The 20096-nt window shown below is 48.2% G+C and overlaps 1 protein-coding gene across 6 annotated transcripts in view; it reads right to left on the reverse strand.

Annotated features, from left to right (window-relative positions):
- Positions 1–4503: 4503 nt before the first annotated feature.
- The window catches only part of MRAS (muscle RAS oncogene homolog), a 55651-nt gene continuing 40058 nt past the window's right edge, over positions 4504–20096 (reverse strand). For 5 of the 6 annotated variants that reach the window (XM_053903781.1, XM_019437620.2, XM_019437628.2 and 2 more), the window contains exons 3-6: positions 15233–15386; positions 13573–13672; positions 9152–9231; positions 4504–7829 (exon numbers count right to left, since the gene is read on the reverse strand). In XM_053903781.1, the coding sequence (XP_053759756.1) occupies positions 7730–7829; positions 9152–9231; positions 13573–13672; positions 15233–15386 (434 nt within the window). In that variant the 3' untranslated portion in view covers positions 4504–7729. Of the gene's footprint in view, positions 7830–9151; positions 9232–13572; positions 13673–15232; positions 15387–15815; positions 16006–20096 lie in introns of all 6 variants that reach the window. The other variant, XM_019437645.2, reaches the window with a different exon arrangement.

The raw sequence follows: 20096 nt of genomic DNA on the forward strand, positions 1-20096 counted from the left end.
CCAGAGCCTTTCAGCTTTCTTAGCTCGGATTGTGAGTTCTCTTGTTCTTTGCATTGAACATAGCTACCAACATTTGAACAAAAGTACTAGAGTGTGAGAAGCAAACTGGGGTCCCACTGGCCTTAGTGTAAAAACTCCTCTTAATTAAGGGCACCACATGCTGATGGGAGGACACTTCTGAGCATACTGCCTTGCCAGGCAGAATCTTGCAGCAGCTACAGGCAGAGGAGCAAACTCTTAACTGCCAAGTTGAATGCCAATGAGGCTTCTGCTGGTTGCATGTGGTTGAACAGGGTCCCGAGGCACAGTGAGTCCAGGGCTGGATATCATTCCAATGCTGGGGTGATGTTCTAAGGCAGTGCTACTCAAACTTTACTGTGATGCACACATCAATCACCTAGGGGTCTTGCTAAATGTGGATTCTGACTGGGTAGGTCGGGCCAGGACCCCCGCTCCTAGGTGATGCCGATGCTGACATCCGTGACACCTGGGAACTTTTCTCCACTGCCTTTTCACAAGTGTGTGGAGACAGAGGTGGAGTTTATTTTAGATAGTCCTGAGAACCTGGGCAGTGAAACCTTTAATCCTCACAAGCAATGGAACAAGTGGACCCAGTCTGTACCTGAAATTCTCATCTAGTCAGTGCACAACCTCCTCACTGACTGGGTACAAAGTCTATGAGAGCCCCTCCTGGCTCCCCCAGGTTGAGGGATTCCTCTGAATGCACAGATCATAATAGTTCACCACCCCCATTAGGGCATGAACCCCTGTGACGTGGAGACTTTTTTTTAAAGCAAAGTATAGTTGATGAACAGTGTTATATTAGTTTCAGGTGTCTGACACAGTGGTTCCACAATTCTATACCTTACTCAATGCTCACCACGTTGAGTACTACAATACTCATAAGTGTAGACAGTGGCTGGGCTGGGATGTTTTGATGACCTCAAACAAAATATTTTTAAACACAAAGTACAGCTGACACACAATGTTATATTATTTCAGGTGTACAACTTAGTGATTGACAAGTTTTGACATTATGCTGTGCTCACAAGTGTAGCTACCATCTGTAACCCTAAACACTATGACAGTATCATTGACTATACTCCTTATGCTGTCTTTGTTCCCATGAGTCATTCATTCCGTAACTGGAAGCCTGCATCTCCCTCTCCTCTCCCTTGCACTTGTTTTGCCCAATCCCTCTGCCAATAAAAGTTTGTTTTCTGCATCACAGGTCTGATTCTGCTGTTTGTTTATTCATTTGCTGTTGTTTTTTTTACATCCCACTGACTGAAATAATATGGTATTTGGCTTTTTCTTAGTTCACTTAGCATAATACTCTCTAGGTCCATTCATGTTGTCTCAAACGGCACAATCTTATCCTTTCTTGTGGGTGCATAATATTCCATTGTGTGTGTCTGTATATATGTGTATACATGTGTGATATGTGTGCATATATATATCATATATACATGCGTGTGTGTATGTATATACCTCACATTTTCTTTTTCCATTCATCTATCGATGGACACTTGGGTTGCTTCCATATCTTGGCTATTGCAAATAATGCTGCAATAAAATAGGGGTGCCTACATCTTCTTGAATTGGTGTTTTCGTTTTCTTTGGATAAACACCCAATAACAGAATTACTGGATCATATTTCTAATTTTTTGAGGAACCTCCATACTGTTTTCCAGAGTGGCTGCATTTACATTCCCACGAACAGTGCACAAGTGTTCCTTTTTCTCCACATCCTCATCAATACTTGTTATTTCTAGTGACTGGGTTTTAACATCCTCTGTTGCCCTGATGTTTGGCTCAGAGCCCAATGAATATTTGTTGCCTGAATGAATGAAACAATTTGACTTCCCTTCTCTTGTGGGTAATGAACATCAGCTCACTTCTAGGTGTTCAGTGGCATAGCTCACTGTGACATACAGTGAAAATGAGGTAGGGGAGCATTTGGGGTGGGGAGGGTTGAACAGAGTGGAGACATACTTTGACTTCCTCCCTTTACCAAGATTCCTCTGGATGTGGTGCTGAGAAAGAAGCGTAGGAGGACACGAGTGAAACAGGCAGGAATCTTGGTGGCTCAGGCCAGAATATTAGCAGTGGAGGTGATGAGAAATGGGCAGTACATTTTAAGGGCAGGGTCAGCAGGATTTGCTGATGGATTGGCTATGAGGTGTGAGGAAAAGAGAGGAAGAATTAGGGATGATTCCAAGGTTTTGGGCCTGAGTAACTGGAAGTATGGAGATGCCATCAACAGAGCTGGGTGAAGCAGGAATGGGAGACCAGGAACTCAATATTGGAGATACTTTGACACAGTCTACTTGAGACATCTAAGCAGAGATGTCAAGTAAGCAGTTGGGTGTGAGTGGGGTCTGGGAAGAGATAGACCTTTGGGAGTCACTGGCACATAGAAGGCATTTAAGTGTCAAGACTGGACGAAATCACCAAGAGAGATGTTAGGATCAAGGACCAAGCTCTGGGGTGCTCCAATGGAAGAGGAAGAACTAGCAAAAGAGATCAGGGAGTGACCATGAGGAAAGAGAAAAATGAAGAGATGGCAACATCCTAGAAGCCAATGGAAGGAAGTTGAATAAGGAAGAGGCAGGGATCAACTGTGCCAATGCTATGAGATCAAATGTGAGCAGATTGAGAACCAGTCACCGAATTTCACAAGATGGAAGCCATGGCTGACCTTGAGAAGAAGGGTGGTGGTGGCAGAATGATGGGTGGAAGTCTGTTTAGAGCAGTTTAAAGAGAAAAGAGGGGCACCTGGGTGGCTCAGTCGGTTAAGTGGCCAACTTCAGCTCAGGTCATGATCTCACGGTCCGTGAGTTCAAGCCCCGCGTCGGGCTCTGTGCTGACAGCTCAGAGCCTGGAGCCTGTTTCAGATTCTGTGTCTCCCTCTCTCTGACCCTCCCCCATTCATGCTCTGTCTCTCTCTGTCTCGAAAATAAATAAACGTTTAAAAAAAATTAAAAAAAAAAAAAAGAGAAAAGAATGAGAGCATTTCATGGACTGAGTGTAAATTACCCTTTTAAGATGGCTTCCTGCAAAAGACAGCAGAGAAGCCAGCGGTATCTGACAGAGGCTGTGTATCAAAGGAAAGTTTTGTTCTTTTTTTTTTTTTTTTTTTTTTTTCAAGATGGGGAAGATCTGAGAGAAGAACTGATGATGCAGAAGAGAGGGAGGTGAAGAGCCAGAGGAAGGTCCTGGATGTGTTCTAGAGAAGAGACTGGCTTCAGTCAGGAGCACAGATGGTTCACCTACTGCAGCCAAGAAGGCAGAGTGTGTGGGTGCAGATGCTTGGGGGTGGGTGGAGATGGTGGAAGGGGGCTGTGGAAATTCTGCTCAGCTGGCTTCAACTTTCTCGGTGAAAAAGTGAGCATCAGCTCAGAGGGAGGGAGACTTGACACAGGGAGAAGGCTATGTGAGGATAGAGGAGAGATTCAAAGATGCTGGCCTTGAAGACTGGAATTAAATGGGTACAAGCCATGAGATGCCAGCAGCTCCAGAAGCAGGATTCAGAAGCTCTCCCCCAGAGCCCCCAGAGGGAGTGCAGCCCTGCCCACACATGGACTTCAGCCCACAGATACTGAGTGTGGACTTCTGGCTTCTAGAACTGTGAGAGAATAAATTTCTCTTTGAAACCACTAAGTTTGTGGTTATTTGTTACAACAGGCACAGAAAACCAATACAGGAGTAAAGGAGATCTGGTTACCAGAAGACCCTCTGCCCTACTCACCACCACGTACCTAGGACCCCGCCCAATGCCCAATAAATACGTGCAGAATGAATGGATGGGCAGGCAGCTGGGCCCGGTTGGCTGCCACACCACCGCTCCTACTCTAGTCTGCTTCCAGCCCAGAGGGTGTGAGGAGCCCCTGGGTTTACATGCTGCAGCCATTGTCCCCCACAGGGATTCCAAAAGAGGGATTTGGTCTCTTGGCCTCTAGCCCCTGATAAAGGACCCAGAGAGGCTCAGTACCAACAGGTTCAATCAACCGGGAAATGAAATCACATTGCACAAAAGACTGTGATCTTGTGGATGGGGGCAGGGGTCAGTTTTCACAAAAAGCCATGTCAGACACCCCAATCAGTGTCCTTTACAAAGAGTGCCATTTCAGAGCTCCGTCCCACAGCTTTGCTTCAGTCCTGGGTCTACTCAGGAGGTACACACTATCATCCCGTTCTCAGGCAGGGCAGCTGGAGACTGAAGTTCCACTGCAATTGAACTTGCTCAAAGGCACAAAAGGTCAGTGGCGGAACTCGAATCCAAGGCTGCCAGACATCAAGAGGCTAGGTCTCTAATCACCCCACTCACTTGCCCTCATCCTCTGGCTCCAGGTAGGAAGGAGACACTTCCTCACGACCACCAGTGATCTCCTCCTTAGTTTAGGTTTGCTCTGTAAGAATGTGCTCTGGGCCAGACACGGGCAACTTATAATGTCCTCAGCAAAACTTCAGGAATATCTGAATAAGAGGAAATAAGACAACTGCTCTTCTTTTCTTTATTAATGGGTTGAGCTACACAAAGACTTGATAAAAAGTTACATAAAAGGCTCAAGCATCGTCGAGACCCTCAGGCATCACTCTCCTGTCACAACAATGGCCATCCGGTAATACTGGGTAGCAGAAGCTGTGCGCTCATGGGCGCTCAACAATTCAAGTATCTTTTGTTCTAAGTAAACCCAACATGGAATTTCTAACCCAATGGGCTGCTAATGGAAGGACTCTGTCTGTGGCTCCAGGTTGACTGTCACATGTCTGAGGGGCCTTTGGGTCAGAGCTGCCATGTGTTCGTGGGTCACATCTCTTGGCAAAGTGAGACAGGCCACCCTCGGCTCCCTGGCACTCTCCACAGCAAGCAACACGAGGTGGGGTCCAAGTCCTAAGAAAAGCCATCCAAGTGACCCCCGTGTGGCAAAATACAGGAGAAGCCAGTAGCCAGAGCCCCAGGCTATAGGGGTCGGGAAGATGGCTAAGATTACCTGCTGGAGAGAAAAGTAGCCCTCTAATTGGGGTTGTCAAAACTTTAGGGGGAAATCTGAGAGCACACAGGGGCAAAGGCATGGGGTGGGGAGGTTCAGGAAGGGTGTATTCCAGATGTGAAGGTAGCACTATTCAGGTGGTCTGGAAAACCAGTGGAAACACCAAAATGTCACCAAAGATGAGCCCCATTGGGCTCCTCAGTCACGGAGTAGCATGGCCACCTGATGTTCCGACAGACTCTGCCATGTGGCCATGGAGAGGTACTGTGCTGGGGATGCCCCAGGGTACACTCCATTCTGGCCTATCTGGAAGCCCTCACTGCCATAAGGGCCCACAGTTCTCTAAAACACAGACCTGTCTTTTAAAAGTGTTATTTATCTGTGGGCCACACGAGGTCATGGACAATGAAGGCTGACCCCAGACTCAGCAGCAGGCGGCCTTTCCTTAACCAGTTTCCCCCTTGAAGAACGGAGCTGAGTTGTGGGCTGACTGCAGGAAGGATGTTCTGGAAGATGGGGCCAGGTAGGCAGGAGCACTGCTGGGATCAGAAGCAGATGGAACCCCTTTGTCTGGTGACCTTCGTGGCTAAGGAATTCATTCTATGTCAGCCGATCAGCTTCCAATGGGACCCCCCACTCAGTGCAGCCGTGGAGTCACAGGATCCGCAGAGGGCAGGGGGCAGGGGTGTGCTAGAGGTGGTCCGTGCCCGCTAGTTTTCCAGCAGCGGCCGCTGCCCGCCACCCCTTCGCCACGGAGCATCTCCGTCCTTACTTCTTCCCCCCATCTTGCTGCCGCCTCCTCGTCTCGTCCGCACACGGGGCTGCTGTGGACTCGGCTCAGAGGAGCATAAGGGCTGGAAAGAGCCTTGTTCTGTTAGTGTTTAAAATGTCCATTAACACTACAGGATCTTGGGACACTCTGAAGTGCTCAATCTGGAACGCTCTTTGTTATCTTTCCGTTTAGGGTCAGACCAAAAAGGCCCCTTTCAACAAATAAAGGAGTTTGATTTTCTAATTAACAAAAGTCCCAATTATTTCATTCTACACAGAATCACTCCTCAGCTGGGGCCCTGGGGCTGGTGATCTTGCTGAGTTAGGAACTCAGCACACTTTCAAAACCAGAGAAGAATCCAGGTGTCTCATGTCCAGTTGGGTGCTCACTTTCCCAGGGTTTCTTTCTCCACAGAGTGGCCAGGCCACCTGCTGGGGCTGTTCTAGTTTGCCTAGTGATCTGACTTGTATCACAGGGGAAAGAAGGTCGTTAGCTGTGCTCCCTGGTCTTTCGACCTCCTCTCCGTGGTGCGCTGCTGTTCTTGCTGTCTCTACAAGCACCCTGGCTGGGAAAACCCAGCCTTTGAATCACTCAGAAGCACCCGAGAGGGAAGTGGCATTGTCAGGATGCTGGGGGAGGGTCCCGTTGCAGACATAGGTATATGGGAGCCATGGCATCACCCCAATCCTCCTTTCTCCTTTAATTATACGTTATAGTTAAGATCCGAGAGGTTAAGAAAAGTGTGTGCCAGGAAGGCAAGCGAATCTTAAGTTTGCAAATGCTTCGAGGGGTTTGCTCATTTACTGGGCTTTAAGAAGTAGTAGTCAGTCAGTGGACTCAAAGGGAAAATGGCTTCAGGTCTTGCTGCTGTTTTAGTAATAACAGTATTGGATCGTTTTTGGTTAAGATTCAGCACGAACTCGAGTTTTCTGGATGGCGCCCACATTAGCTTACTGTGACATGTTGAAACGTACATGCCCATGTCAGTGTGTCTGTGTCCGAGAGGCACCAGGCAGCACAGGCCATGAGAAAGCGGGAAGAGACAGATTCGGGAGAGCCCTCAGAGCACAGAATGGAATCTGCACTATCTGAAAAGTAAACGAACCCCTCTGCAAAGCCAATCAGCTTAATTTATACATTTAAAAAGGATAAGAAAAAACCTTCTTAAAACTGACACGCCTGTGCCAGCCTCTCCACTCAGCAAAATAAAATTCCATTTCCTAATACCTACACCCTCAAACACAGCAGAACCTTCTGGGTGAATGCATCTCTCTTCTCTCCAGCTTGGAGGCCACGAGTGGGGTGTTCATCCTGAGGCCTCCAGCCACAGTCCTCATTAACTTCCAGGCTCTCGGTCCCTCCACTTCCATGTTGAGCTGAGTTTTGGCACTGCTGGGAAAACTCAGTTAAAAACAACAACAACAACAATATTCCAGACATGTTCTCAGAGAGGCCTGCTGAAGACTTAAAGCTCCACCAGTCAGTGGGCACAGACCCCTTTAATAAAATAATAATCACTAAAATAATTTAAAAATCTAAAAAAGACACCCAAGCTCAGACACTTTGGGTTGGAGGCTGGAGCCGGTGGGGAATTGATCATGGCTTATTTGGTACTTTGTCTGAGGTACACCCTTCAATGTCAAATCAATATTGTGTACTTCAAAGAAACAACGTAGCCACTGAGAGAGACGGGGAGGAACCGGGTTGAATCAACGTGAGGGGCTTGGGTGCTGCTTCTGTTTAGCGATGCTTCCCGGTCTCTTACGAGACATGGGAAAGCCTGTGCCCTTTTGGCAAAGCCGGAGCATATCTCCTTCCTGCCCACCCTCCCTTTCTCCCTTCCCGTGCCAGGTCCTCGGGCCAAGGGTCATGGTTAGAAATGGTTTTCAGTGCGGTTAGGCAGTGGAGGGTCCCGAGGGCCGGCCAGTTCACGGTCACTGTGGCCAGGGTCTCAGGCCCGTCACAATATCACGCACTGCAGTTTGTGGGTGCCGGTGGCCCGGTCTCCCCGCCATTTGGTTTTCTTCTTCTTCTTTTGGCTCTTTTCCGGAATCTGTTGCCTTTTGAGATAATGAAAGGCAGAAAAACAAAGTCAGAATGGGCTTAGCTTCTCCCTGCCCCACCCTCCTGTGCACCAGGCGGGCCTGTTCTGGATGCTGCTGGAGGGCTTGTCCTGGAGAGTGTCTCTGGGACAAAGAGAGTGGAAGGCAGAGAGGGCAGTGCAAAGCCTGTCCTCCTACTGCTGAGAATTCCTGACATCATGCTGTGGCTACAATTATTTAACTCATAAACTACATTATATGTTATACAGTATTGGCCTCTATTTTTGTGTTTCATATTTTTAAAAAAAATGATGGGTCAGCTGAGGACAAAACCTCTTTACATGTTTTCTGGTAACCATTCCTATGTCTGCAACCTGCCCTTGGAACGACAGGTCCCTAACCAAGACATCACCCGCCCATGGTGTGGCAGCATATCCTAACTGGAGGCCCATGGGAAAATTTTTTCAAGCGTGAAGAAAGTAAGGGCTGTACTATCGCGGTCCATGCTGGGGAATGAGGACAAAAGGCGTGCGTGTGTGAGTGCATGCACGTGGATGTGTATCCTGGGGGTGCTGAGAGGTAGCAGGTGGGGAGTACTCTGTCAGAGCCCCACGTGTGATTTCGTAGCTCGAGCTCACCAGCACATGGCCTCACACTACGTGCTAGATATTTGAGGGCCACTGGATAGGCTGTTCTGCATGTTGCAGATTTCAGAAGTGGGCAGATGGGCGACAGGGGAGCAGCCAGGAGGCTGGTTCAATCCTCTAAGCACAAGGTGGTTAGGGCTTGGACCCTGACCATGCAAAGGAATGCAAGCGAGACCACGGACCAGGATTTCCAATAATATTTGCAGACTGGCAGTGTGTACAGTCTGGAAAGGAGGCTCATGTGCCTCGCTTTAGAAATTTGAGCCTAGGAATTAGAATGGTGGTTGTTCAGGTGACATGTCCCAGGGTGCTCTGGCGTCAGGGTGGGAAAGAAGAGACAGACCTGTCTGTGGTGCTGACAGGTGCAGTGGTGTGGGGAGAACCTCAGACAGGGGGAGGGAGTTGCCCTCAGGGAGCCTGAGCTGCAGAGCCTAGGGGAGGCCAGAGAGGAGGCTGAGTGAGCACCACCGGCAGGAAGGGTTCTGGATTCCCCCACAGGTAGTAGGAGTGAGGGCAGGTGTGGGAAGGCAGGTGGGAAGGGCAGGGAAAAGAAATGAATGGAGGTACAAGAAATCCAAAGCAGGCCCAGAACTGTGCATCCTGGGCCTTGGAACAAGCGCTGCGTTCCTCCAGCCCTGCGGGTGCCCATCCTGCCGCAGAGGCCCCACTTCTAGGGAGGCGTGCCATGCTCACCTAATTACCCTCACCAGGTCATGGAAGGCTTTGTCGACGTTGAGAGGTGGGTCCTTGGCACTGGTTTCTATGTACGGAATCTGGAAGGCAAAGCTCGACTTGGTAAAAGTGGCTCGGGGGTCCACCAAGCCCTGTTCCCTAAAACCGCAAAATCTCAGAGGTCCTGAGGAACTGCCTGACTTTATACACCCTCCCCCCACCACAGAACCCCAGCTCCAACAACCTCAAGTCCTTTGGTAGCTTCTTGTTCCTTACGGCTGGAAAATTTTACCAACAGCTTTTCCATTTCCCTCTTGTTCTCTAGTCATAGAGATCTTTAATAGCCCCCCAAAAATAGAAAAGAAGTGATCTTTTTATATACTTGAAGACTAAAGACTGTTTCATTTATCAAACTAAAATAGGATCTGAGGCCATTCTTTTTTTCTTTCTGAGGCCCATTTCTCCACCGTGAAGGGACCTCTGCTTCTTCCTGGGCCCTCTCTAGAGGGGACTGTGGCGGGAAAGGCTGAGGCGAAGCTGGGCCATGGGCAGGACTCTGCACCCTGGTGACCCCTAGCCGGTCTGTGCCTCCCCGCCCCCAGCATCTATGAGTCTGGGAGCTCAGCACAGCACAGTCTGCATCTATGAGTCTGGGAGTTCAGCCATGTTTACAGAAGGCTTGTGCCTGCACGTTTAATACTGAGGGATCATCATCCGCCTGAAAGGCAGTCAGCACATGGAGAGATGTGGCTGAGGTGGCCCCACAGGACAGGTGTTGAGGGCCATGTCTACACTGAGCCTCGGGCCAGTACATGGAGGGGAACGAAGGTTCCATGAGGTCAGGACACAGTCCTGAGCACACCTCTTCTCCTGTAGCAGGGACCCCACAAAGGCAGGAAGCATTCATGCCCACTCCTCCATCAGTGGAGAGGGTGTGGGGTTTGTACAAAATATACAGGCTTTCCCAGGCCAGAGCGGTAAGCAGCTTGTGACCAGACTGAAGAACTGTGGTAAATTTCATCACTTTTTCCTGGTTACAAAACTAAGGCATTTCACTGTAACACTTTCAAAAAAGAAAAGCCCAGTGAAGAAAATAAAAACGATCAACAGTTCAAGTGCCTGGGTAAGGGGGTGACAGAATAAGCTGTTACTTTGGAAGAGTGTGTTATAAACGACTGCCCAGAACATACCCTAAACTATCTTCACACATTGCTGTGGCTTCAGACAGAGGTCTCGTAGTTGACCCAGACCCCAAGGTCAGGGCACAGGAAGCACGGCTTGCTCAGACTTTAGAAGTAGTCATCCAACAAATCTCTGAACCTCTGAAAACACTGAAAGAAAACTGTCCTCCACTGTAGGTTGTTTGATTGAGACGACTGTGGGCTGTTTCGCCCCCCAGGTCTCAACATCCCTGACCTCACTGAACCCCCCCTTAACCGTCTGCGGTGAGCAAGTATCTCCATTGTGCAGTGGGAGACTGAGCTCAGAGTCTGACACACTTGCCCAAAGCCACACAGAGGCCAGCAGAGAATCAAGGTTTGAAACAGATGCATGTTCCACTTGCTGCCTGGCCTCCCACAGACAGGTAGGGGTGCTGAGGTCATTGGCAGAGCCTCTTCCAAGCATGGCAGGCACCCCTGCTAGTGCCTAGAAGCCAGAGACCCGTGGCACCCTGTGAGGCCAGGACAAGGCACTTCTATGTGCACACTGAGAGGGGAAGCGGGAAGGTGCCAGTAGTGGGGCCCGGGACCTAACTGGGACCCCTTCACATCCTGTGACCCTGCCAGCTCAGCAAGTCCATGGATCCCGGGGCCCCAGATCACTGCTGCCTGCTGTTCCCCTGCACCACTCAGAAGTACATCACTTGTAGCATCCCCTAGGTCCTCAGGCACCCCCCTCCTTCTTTCTGGGCGTCTTGCCTCTACCAGTAAAAAAAGGCTGATGTGCATTTTCTGGGTTCTTAGAATTCTAGGATTTCAGGAGCAAGGAGACTCAAACTAAGGGAAACCCTGCAATAAACGGTAGTATGCTCTGACTCAGCCACAGGGCTAAGAAATGCCGTCTTCCTGCACAGGGTGGGGCACCAGCCTTGCCAGCTAAAGAGGAACTTGCCTTATGAGCTCTAAAATAGGATGTTATCCAGAGTAGCTCGCAGAGTCATTTGGTCAAATAAGTCACTTGGCTGCAGGAGAAAGATGGCTGAGAGAGGGGAGACCCGGTTCTGGAGGTGCGTTGCTTATCTGCAGAATGGAGCTCCTCCTGCCTGCACAGCACCCTCCCCTCTGCACCCACCCACCCAGCTGCTTGGGAGGGACACACACAAGGTGAAAGCCCTAAGAAAGCCTCCTCAGGCCAGTGTATGGAGCCCAAGGCTGTGAAACGGAGCCGGCTCCTCAGGCCTGTCTCTGTTCAGAATGTCCTGCTGCTGAACCAGCTCTCCTCTGGAGACTTCAGGGCAGCCCTGTCCTGGTCGATCACTCCCTCCTCCTTGAGGCACCTTCTTCACTTGGCTCTCATGATGCTCTGCTTCGGCCCTCATGTGTCACTGACCACTCAGGCCCTTTTATGGCTTCCTCCTCACTTCCCCACATCACTAGTTCAAGTGTCCCGGCCTCGGTCCCTCAGTTTGGGGCCCTTGCCCTACCTACACCCACTCCCTTGGTGTTCATGCCTTCAAATGCCATCTACATGCTGTCAATTGCCAATATTTACCCCAGATGCTATATCTGACTGCTGTCTTGGCATTTCCAACTGATCATCTGCTCAGCTCTGTAAATGACACAGATATGCAAGCAAGCTCCTGTCTTGCACACACTTAATCCTACTGTCTCCTCTGTCCAGCTACTCTCACTCCTGTCTTTTGAAAGTTGCTCATGCCCAAACCACAGGGTCACCTGCCATTCCCTTCTCTCTCACCCCATATCCAATCTGTGCACAAACCCTGTTGGCTCTCTTAGAGACATGTCCAGAATCCAACCACCTCCTTGCCACTTTCACGAGTCCCACCCTGGGCCATGTTAACCTGCACCTGGATTATTGTGGCAGCCTCTAACTCATTTCCCTGCTCCCACGATTGGCCCCTACCAACCCTACTCAACACGGCCACCAGAGAGAAGCTGTCCAGCCATAAGCCAGACCTCATCACTCATCACTCATCACTCAAAGCCCTCCAGTGGTTTCCCGTCTCCCTCTGAGTAAAAGCCCATAAAGCCTTAAACCCCTTCTCTGACCTGACCTCCCGCTACCCACCCCTCCCACTCCTGCTCCAGCTGGCCTTGCCGATCCTCAAACTCCCACCTCAGGGTCTTTGCATCGATTATTCCCTCAGCTGGAACGTTCTTTCCCCAGAGGTCTGTGGGGCTTACTCCCCCACCTCCTGTAAGTCCTTGCTGAAATGCACCCTCCCTAGCAAGGCTTTCTCTGATTACCCTATTTGGAAAAGCATCCTCCTCCACCTCACATTCCTGACCCCCTTCCCTGATTTACTTTTTTCCATAGTACATGTCACCTTCCAACACACTGTAATTTGCTTTGTTTATTATCTTCTCCTGTCACTAGACATAAGAACCATAAAGCAAGGGGTTTTGTTTCCCAGGGCCTAGTACAGTTAAGTGAACATGTGAATGAACACAGAAGGCACAGACAAGCAGAAGTAACTTGCAGTGAGCCCCCTTCCTCTACTCACACAGCTGGGCCCACCAGGCAGGGGGATGGGGCAACCTTGCAGCAGACCTCCCAGCAGGCAGAGTGGACTTCTATGTAACTGACCAAGGAGGCCAGGGGCCTGCGCTGTGCCTGTGGGGGGGAGGGGTGGGAAGAAGCCCAGTGACCCCTCTCCAGCACATCCAGAGGGCAAAGGGGCATCACAATGAACTGAGAAAAAGAAAACAAAGATGTCTGCTGATATTCACGGAGTGGCCTGGGCAAACCTCAGCGTGACCAGCTGCAAGATGGGCATAACGATACCTACCTCAACATGTGGCTATGAGGCCTAAATGCTCTCCCGGCATAATACCTGTCATAGAATGGGGCTCGGTGAACTGCAGCTCGTCTGATGATTCTGAGCATAATCAGGCGGCTGGCTCAGAGAACAGGACAGAAGCCAACCCCTGCACAGCCCAACGATGAATCTGCTGTGTTGAAGGCCAGGAGGTGGCCTGAACGCCACAGCTCACAGGCTGCTGTGAAGGCCCTTGGTCCCCACATCAGAGCCCCTTATGACTGAAGAGAGTGCTTTCTCTCTGGTCTGCTATTTTGTTTCACAACATATCCCTTATCACATATGCCCTCTACCCACTACCCAGGAGCCCCAAGGTACCACAGGGGTGATGGGCATGGACTTGTATACATCCCTGACCATCCAACACACACACACACACGCATACACACACACACACACACACACACACACACACACACACACACACACACACACAACCTACATTGTGTTTGGTCGCCATTTCTTTTCCTTGTTCCCTGGTGATTTTCCTCAAATGCATCAGATCGACTTTGTTGGCCACGAGGATCATCGGAAATGACTCTCTGGGAAATAAAGGAACAGCAGCTCATGAAGTTTCACAGCTCCCACACCTGGTGACGGGAACACAGCTGCACCTCAGGCACAGTGCAACCCATATTGCCTCCCTGGTTGCCCTGGGGCCGACTCAAGAGTCCTTCTCTCCACGTCTCTAGGCAGGGGAAGGGGGGGCTCAGGACTGCTGGTTTGGAGGCTTGCTGCAGGGAGAGGAAAAGGGTTTTCCTGGGAAGCTGCTGGCTCAACACCATCAGTGAGGGCCCTGACAGACTGCTGTGCGGGGGAGGGCTGGCTACCCAGACCTGCTCCCTTCCATCTCCTGGCCACGCTGATGCACCAGCCATGCAGGGCAGCTGTGGCCATCAGCAGTGGCTCGGGAAGAGCATCAGGGCCAGCGTCTGGTACACAGCTGGCATTCAATAAATGGCAGCTGCAAAATCAAGATGGCTCCCAAGAGAGGAAGAGTGGGATCACAAGGCATGTCTGCCTTAAAGATTTTCATTGACTTGGGGCGCCTGGATGGCTCAATAGGTTGAGCGTCTGACTTTGGCTCAGGTCATGATCTCGCAGTCTGTGAGTTCGAACCCCGTTGTCGGGCTCTGTGCTGACTGCTCAGAGCCTGGAGCCTCCTTCAGATTCTGTGTCTCCTTCTCTCTCTGCCCCCACCCCTCCACTCTCTGTCTCTCTCTCTCTCAAAAATAAATAAACATTTAAAAAAATAATAAAGATCCTCATTGACGTATGTGGCCATATTGCCGCCTGAAGGTGAAAGAAATGTCAGTCTTACAGCATTTTCAACATCATTGGGCATTTTCATTTTTAAAAATTTAGAATTTCACAGGTAAAAAATACTACTTTATTATTTTTCTTGCATTTCTTGGGTTAGCCAAAAGGCTGAATATTTTCTCATATCAGAGTCATTTATGTTTTCTCTTTTGAAATTCCTACAGTCAGGAGCTTAACCCACATTTACGTCTCAGAGCTTTATGTGTATATGTGAGTGTGTGTGAGTGTGTATCCCTTTCCCTGGAAAAGTTACTAATACTTTGCCTTTGGAGTTGGTGTGAACTAGGCTTTTCTGAATTTACTGAGATTTGTTCAAAGCTTGCTCATTTCCTATTCATTTGTCCTTTTACTCTCTTTGCATTGCCTCTTTAAGAGCCAATTAACTGAAAACACCAGTTAGGCTGAAAAGAAACTACAAATTATTTAATTACTCCATATAATGCTAAGGAAAAAACCAGCCTTTAATTAGGTGCTTGTAAATCCCACAGTCAAATGTGATTTAGCCAATTACAACGCATACTGGAGAGAAAATTCACTTTTTCTTTGAACATGATAAAATTTGGTTAAATTGGGGGCATCAGTGGGGACAGTTTAGGAGAGATGGGAAGGGGCTGACTTAAGGCTTGAAAGCAGTTTGGCCCCATGGAAAGAACTGGGGTAGGAGCCCAAGGGACCAATGTCTGAATTCACCTCTGCCCCTCTGTGCCTCAGTGAGAGAGACTGAGACAGACAGAGCCTGCTCTGATCCAGAGGCTGGGAGGTCCTGGCCCAGCTGCCCTTACCTGTCCTTGACACGCAGGATGAGCTGGTGGAAGCGGTCCACGTGCTCGAAGCTGGCCTTGTCTGTCACCGAGTAGACGATGAGGAAGCCGTCCCCTGTGCGCATGTACTGCTCCCGCATGGCACTGAATTCCTCCTGCCCGGCTGTGTCCAGAACTGGAGTGGGATGAGGCCACTCAGAGGCTGTCACCCCCCACTGTGGAGCCCTCCTGGCCTGCAGACCCCCATGCTGCCACTGCCATCCCCAGGGTGGCTCCAGACAAGCTGTCCCCACGAGAGGCTGCATGAGTTCCCTGGGCTGAGGTGTAAGGGACCCAGCAGGGCCTCAGACACTTCAAAGTATGAGGCTCTAAGAGACTCATTTGTGGACCTGCTGATTCCAACCTACTGTGCTCCCTGGGCCTTAACAGTCTGTCTACAGAAAAACCTCACAAAGTCCATGATCAACTCTGCTACACAACCCCTCTGGGGTCCCCACACCTGGGCTTGGATCCTGCTGCAGCCCTTACAAACTGATTCCTGGGGAAGTTACCTGACTCTCTGAACCCCCTTTCCTCTTTTGTAAGATAGACACAACGCTTCCACCTTGTAGCTCCTTGGGAGGAGAGCCCAGGACATGCGCTGGGGAAGCCTGAAGAGGCCATCCCAGGTCAGGAAGGGTCCTCAGTTCCGGTGTGGACAGACAGCAGGCAGGCCATGGGGAAGGAGAGGCCTCTGAGAGCCAGGATCACTTGCCCCTAGGATGGGGCTGTCACAGGGGTGATGGGAAGGGAAGCTGGGGAAGGAAACAAGAATGGCTGGGGAGACGGAGCAGGGCACCATCTCGGCAGAGGGTCTCTCCCCAACCCATCCATCCCCTCTCCTTCCCTCCACCCTATGGACTTCTCAAGCCGATTCCCCTCCAGCTTCCTTGCTAAATGTGCACCCCCAGGCTGTTTCAGAGGGGTGACAGCCACAGCTGGGGGTTCTCCTCTGAGATGCACAGGCCTGACCCCCTTATGCCTCCTGAAGCCCCTCAGCATCCCGCAAGTCTCTGCTCACCATCCGGCCTCTCCCATTTCCTAGCTCATTCTACTCTCAGACCCACCTGCCCTCTCCCTGGAGGCAGTGGAGTAGGTAGTTATAGATTTTGGAGCCAGATTCTGGGCTGAGTCTGATTCGTCATTCCTAGAGTGTGATTCAGGGCAAGCTCACTTCTCTGAGCCTTCGTTTCCTCAAATGGGGATGCTAAGGGTTGTTTAAGTTAAAATATTTAGACCCTTGGAGCAACGCCTGCCACAAAGAAGCTCTGAAGGAGTGTCTGTTTCGAGCTTGTCTTCCTCACCTGGGGTGCCATCCCCCAACAATCCCTCCTCTCTTGCTCCCCTTGCTTTGGCCAGCTGACTCTGACTCACTGCATTCTCGTGCCTGAGCCTCCGGGACTCTCCCCACTCTTGTATAGCCCCTTCATGGCATACTGTTCTTGCTGCCCATTTCATAGGCCCCACCTGGACTGTCACCTCCCAGAGGCAGGGGCCTGGTCTATTTGGAACCTGGCACAAACAGAACTCAAATAGTAGCTGAATGAGTAAATGAATGTGAAGTCTACTCAATTTTGTTCATTCATTCACTGAAGAAATATTGGAAAGCCTACGATGTGACAGGCAGTGTTGTAGGCACTGTAGATGCAACATCAATGAGGCAAAATCTTTGCTCTCCTGGGACTCATAATCTAGTGGGGAGATTGGCAAACAACTGAATGGGTAATATAACATCTGGTGGGGATGAGTACATACTGTGAAGATCAATATAGCCAGCTGAAGGTAATTGATGGGAGTTGGTGTAATTTTGGGTAGGGATCGAGGACACTAAATAAATCCCAACAGCAAAACAGATGAAAATGTCACAGGTTTGGCTGAAGGGATGGGAAGGCCCAACATTCAGTTGGTATGTAATTAATGTATTCACAGATTTTGAAGGTGTGTATTATCCAAAACAAAAACTAGAGATCTAGGGGTGCCTGGGTGGCTCAGTTGGTTAAGCGTCCAACTTTGGCTCAGGTCATGATCTCGTGGTTTGTGGGTTCCAGCCCCGCATCGGGCTCTGTGCTGACAACATGGAGCCTGGAGCCTTCTTCAGATTCTTTGTCTCCCTCTCTCTGCTCCTCCCCTGCTCCCACTTTGTCTCTCTCTCCCTCAAAATGAATAAACATTAAAAAAAAATTTAAAAAAAAAACAAAAAAACTAGAGATCTAGGATAAGTGAAAAAATATGTTCAGAATTTTGAAACCCCAATTTAATAGGGAGCTGAAAATCGAAATGGACCCTCTGGAAAGGAAAAATGGTCGTTTCACACACTGATTGGCGTAGAAGTAATATTATATCCATGCTTTCTAACAGAATTCTTGGAGGAAATACTTCAGCAAGTGAAAAATAGGTCCATGAAAGACTATAAATAATGATAAGCAAGGAATACAGCAAAACATAAGAGTTAAGTTTAAATAAACATCATTTTAGGATTTGAAGTAAATTAATGACAGTTTAGAACTAAAATCTACGATGATCCATCTGTGAGGGGCGGGGCTGGGGAAAAGTAAGCTACTACTAAATTTCTTGCCTCATTTGGGAATAGACTAAAGATAATAATTACATCCAGATGTTAACAGAAAAATATAATCACACACACACACCAACACATGTCTGTACATAGAATAACCACTAGACATAAAACTCAAAAGTTCCTAACTATCAGAAGAAAAAAAACCCAACAGAACAAAGTAAATGGGACCAATCCAACAAAAGGCAAGAATAAACTACACAAAAATATGAAAGCTAAAAAAGGAGACATGAAAGAAGATGGCAGACGTAATTCTAACTATGCCTAACAATAGTAAATGCAAATGGATTAAACCCACCTATTAAGGCAGACACCCAATACAAAATCCACTTGTCTGCTACTGCAAAAGACACATATAAACCAAAATGACACAGGAAGGATGAAAAGTGAAGGGATAAAAAAGGATATGCCAGCCCCATGCATCCACAAAACAGGATTCAAGGCCAACGCACTGGACAGGACAAATCAGGGTATTTATAATGGGAAAAAGTACAAGCATCAAGGAGTGCCAAAGTCATGAATCATAAGCACATAAGAATGTTGCCTAAGATACATATGTACAAAAACCTGATTTTTAAATACAGTAGGTATTGGCAAATCTCATGATCATTGTGAGAGAACTGAACAGGCCTCAATGGGCACATGAAAAGATGCTCCACATCACTCATCATCAGGGAAATACAAATCAAAACCACCATGAAATACCACCTCACACCTGTCAGAATGGCTAAAATTAACAACACAAGAAACAACAGGTGTTGGCGAGGATGCAGAGAAAGGGGAACCCTCTTGCACTGTTGGTGGGAATGAACTGGTGCAGCCACTCTGGAAAACAGTATGGAGCTTCCTCAAAAAGTTAAAAATAGAACTAAAGGGGCGTCTGTGTGTCTCATTGGGTTAAGCGTCCTACTCTTGATTTCAGCCCAGGTCATGATCTTATGGTTTTTGAGATCGAGCCCCACACTGGGCTTCATGCTAACAGTGAAGAGCCTGCTTGGGATTCTCTCTCTCTTCTCTCTCTCCATCTCTCCCATGCATTCTCCCTCCCTCTCACTCTCTCTCTCAAAATAAATAAACAAACTTAAAAAAAAAAAGAACTACCCTAAGACCTAGCAATTGCACCACTAAGTATTTACCCAAAAGATACAAAAATACAGATTCAAAGGGGTACATGCACCCTGATGTTTATAGCAGCATTATCAATAATAGCCAAATTACGGAAAGGGCCCAAATGTCCTTCGATTGATGAATGGATAAAGAAGATGTGGTGTGTATATATATATATATATATACGATGGAATATTACTCAGCCTAAAAAGAATGAAATCTTGCCATTTCTAACAACGTGGATGGAGCTAGAGTGTATTACGCCAAGTGAAATAAATCAGAGAAAGACAAATACCATATGATTTCACTCATATGTGGAATTTGAGAAACTCAACAGATGAACATAGGGGAAGGGAAGGAAAAATAAGAAAAACAGAGGGAGGCAAACCATAAGAGACTCTTAAATACAGAGAACAAATTGAGTTGCTGGAGGGGAGTGGGGTGGGGGATGGGCTAGATGGGTGATGGGCACTAAGTAGGCACTTGTTGGGATGAGCACTGGGTGTTGTATGTAAGTGACGAATCACTAAATTCTACTCTTGAAGCCAATATGACACGATATGTTAACTAACTAGAATTTAAATAAAAATTTGGAAAAAAAAGAACTGAACAGGCCTGTCTTAGAGACAGATCACCTGGCCTCTCAAAAGTAATGATCTCAATAATGCCAAATTTAAAAACATCATCTGAGAGAACAAACTTTACACTCAAACAGTAAATAAGCATTTTCAAACACAGGAAATTGTCACAAAAATTGGCCATATATTAAGCCATCAATAAAAATTTCAACACATTTCTGAAAGCAGATGTCATATGCAGCTATCTTTTTGTCTATATGCAAAACTATCAGAAATTAACAGCAACACATATGTAAAAGAAACTATCCGCTTCAAAGTTTAAAGAGTGATACTGCTCAAAAATGCTCTAGTTAAAGAGAAAAGCAAAGTAGAAGTTACAAACGATTTAGAATTGAATGACAATAAACAACAATAAAACCCCTGGTTTGAGGCCAAAGTGGTACTCAGAGGAAAATTACAGCTTTAAATGCACTTCCAAAAACAAGAGACTGAAAATTAACTAAGCATTTAAATGAAGGGGCTAGGAAAAGAAAAATAAAACCAAAGAAAGAAGAAATCATCAATGAAAGTAGAAATTAAGAAAATG

Source organism: Panthera pardus, unplaced genomic scaffold (genome assembly GCF_024362965.1).
Source record: "Panthera pardus isolate Hobbes unplaced genomic scaffold, ASM2436296v1 HiC_scaffold_16, whole genome shotgun sequence".
Lineage (NCBI taxonomy): Eukaryota > Metazoa > Chordata > Mammalia > Carnivora > Felidae > Panthera > Panthera pardus.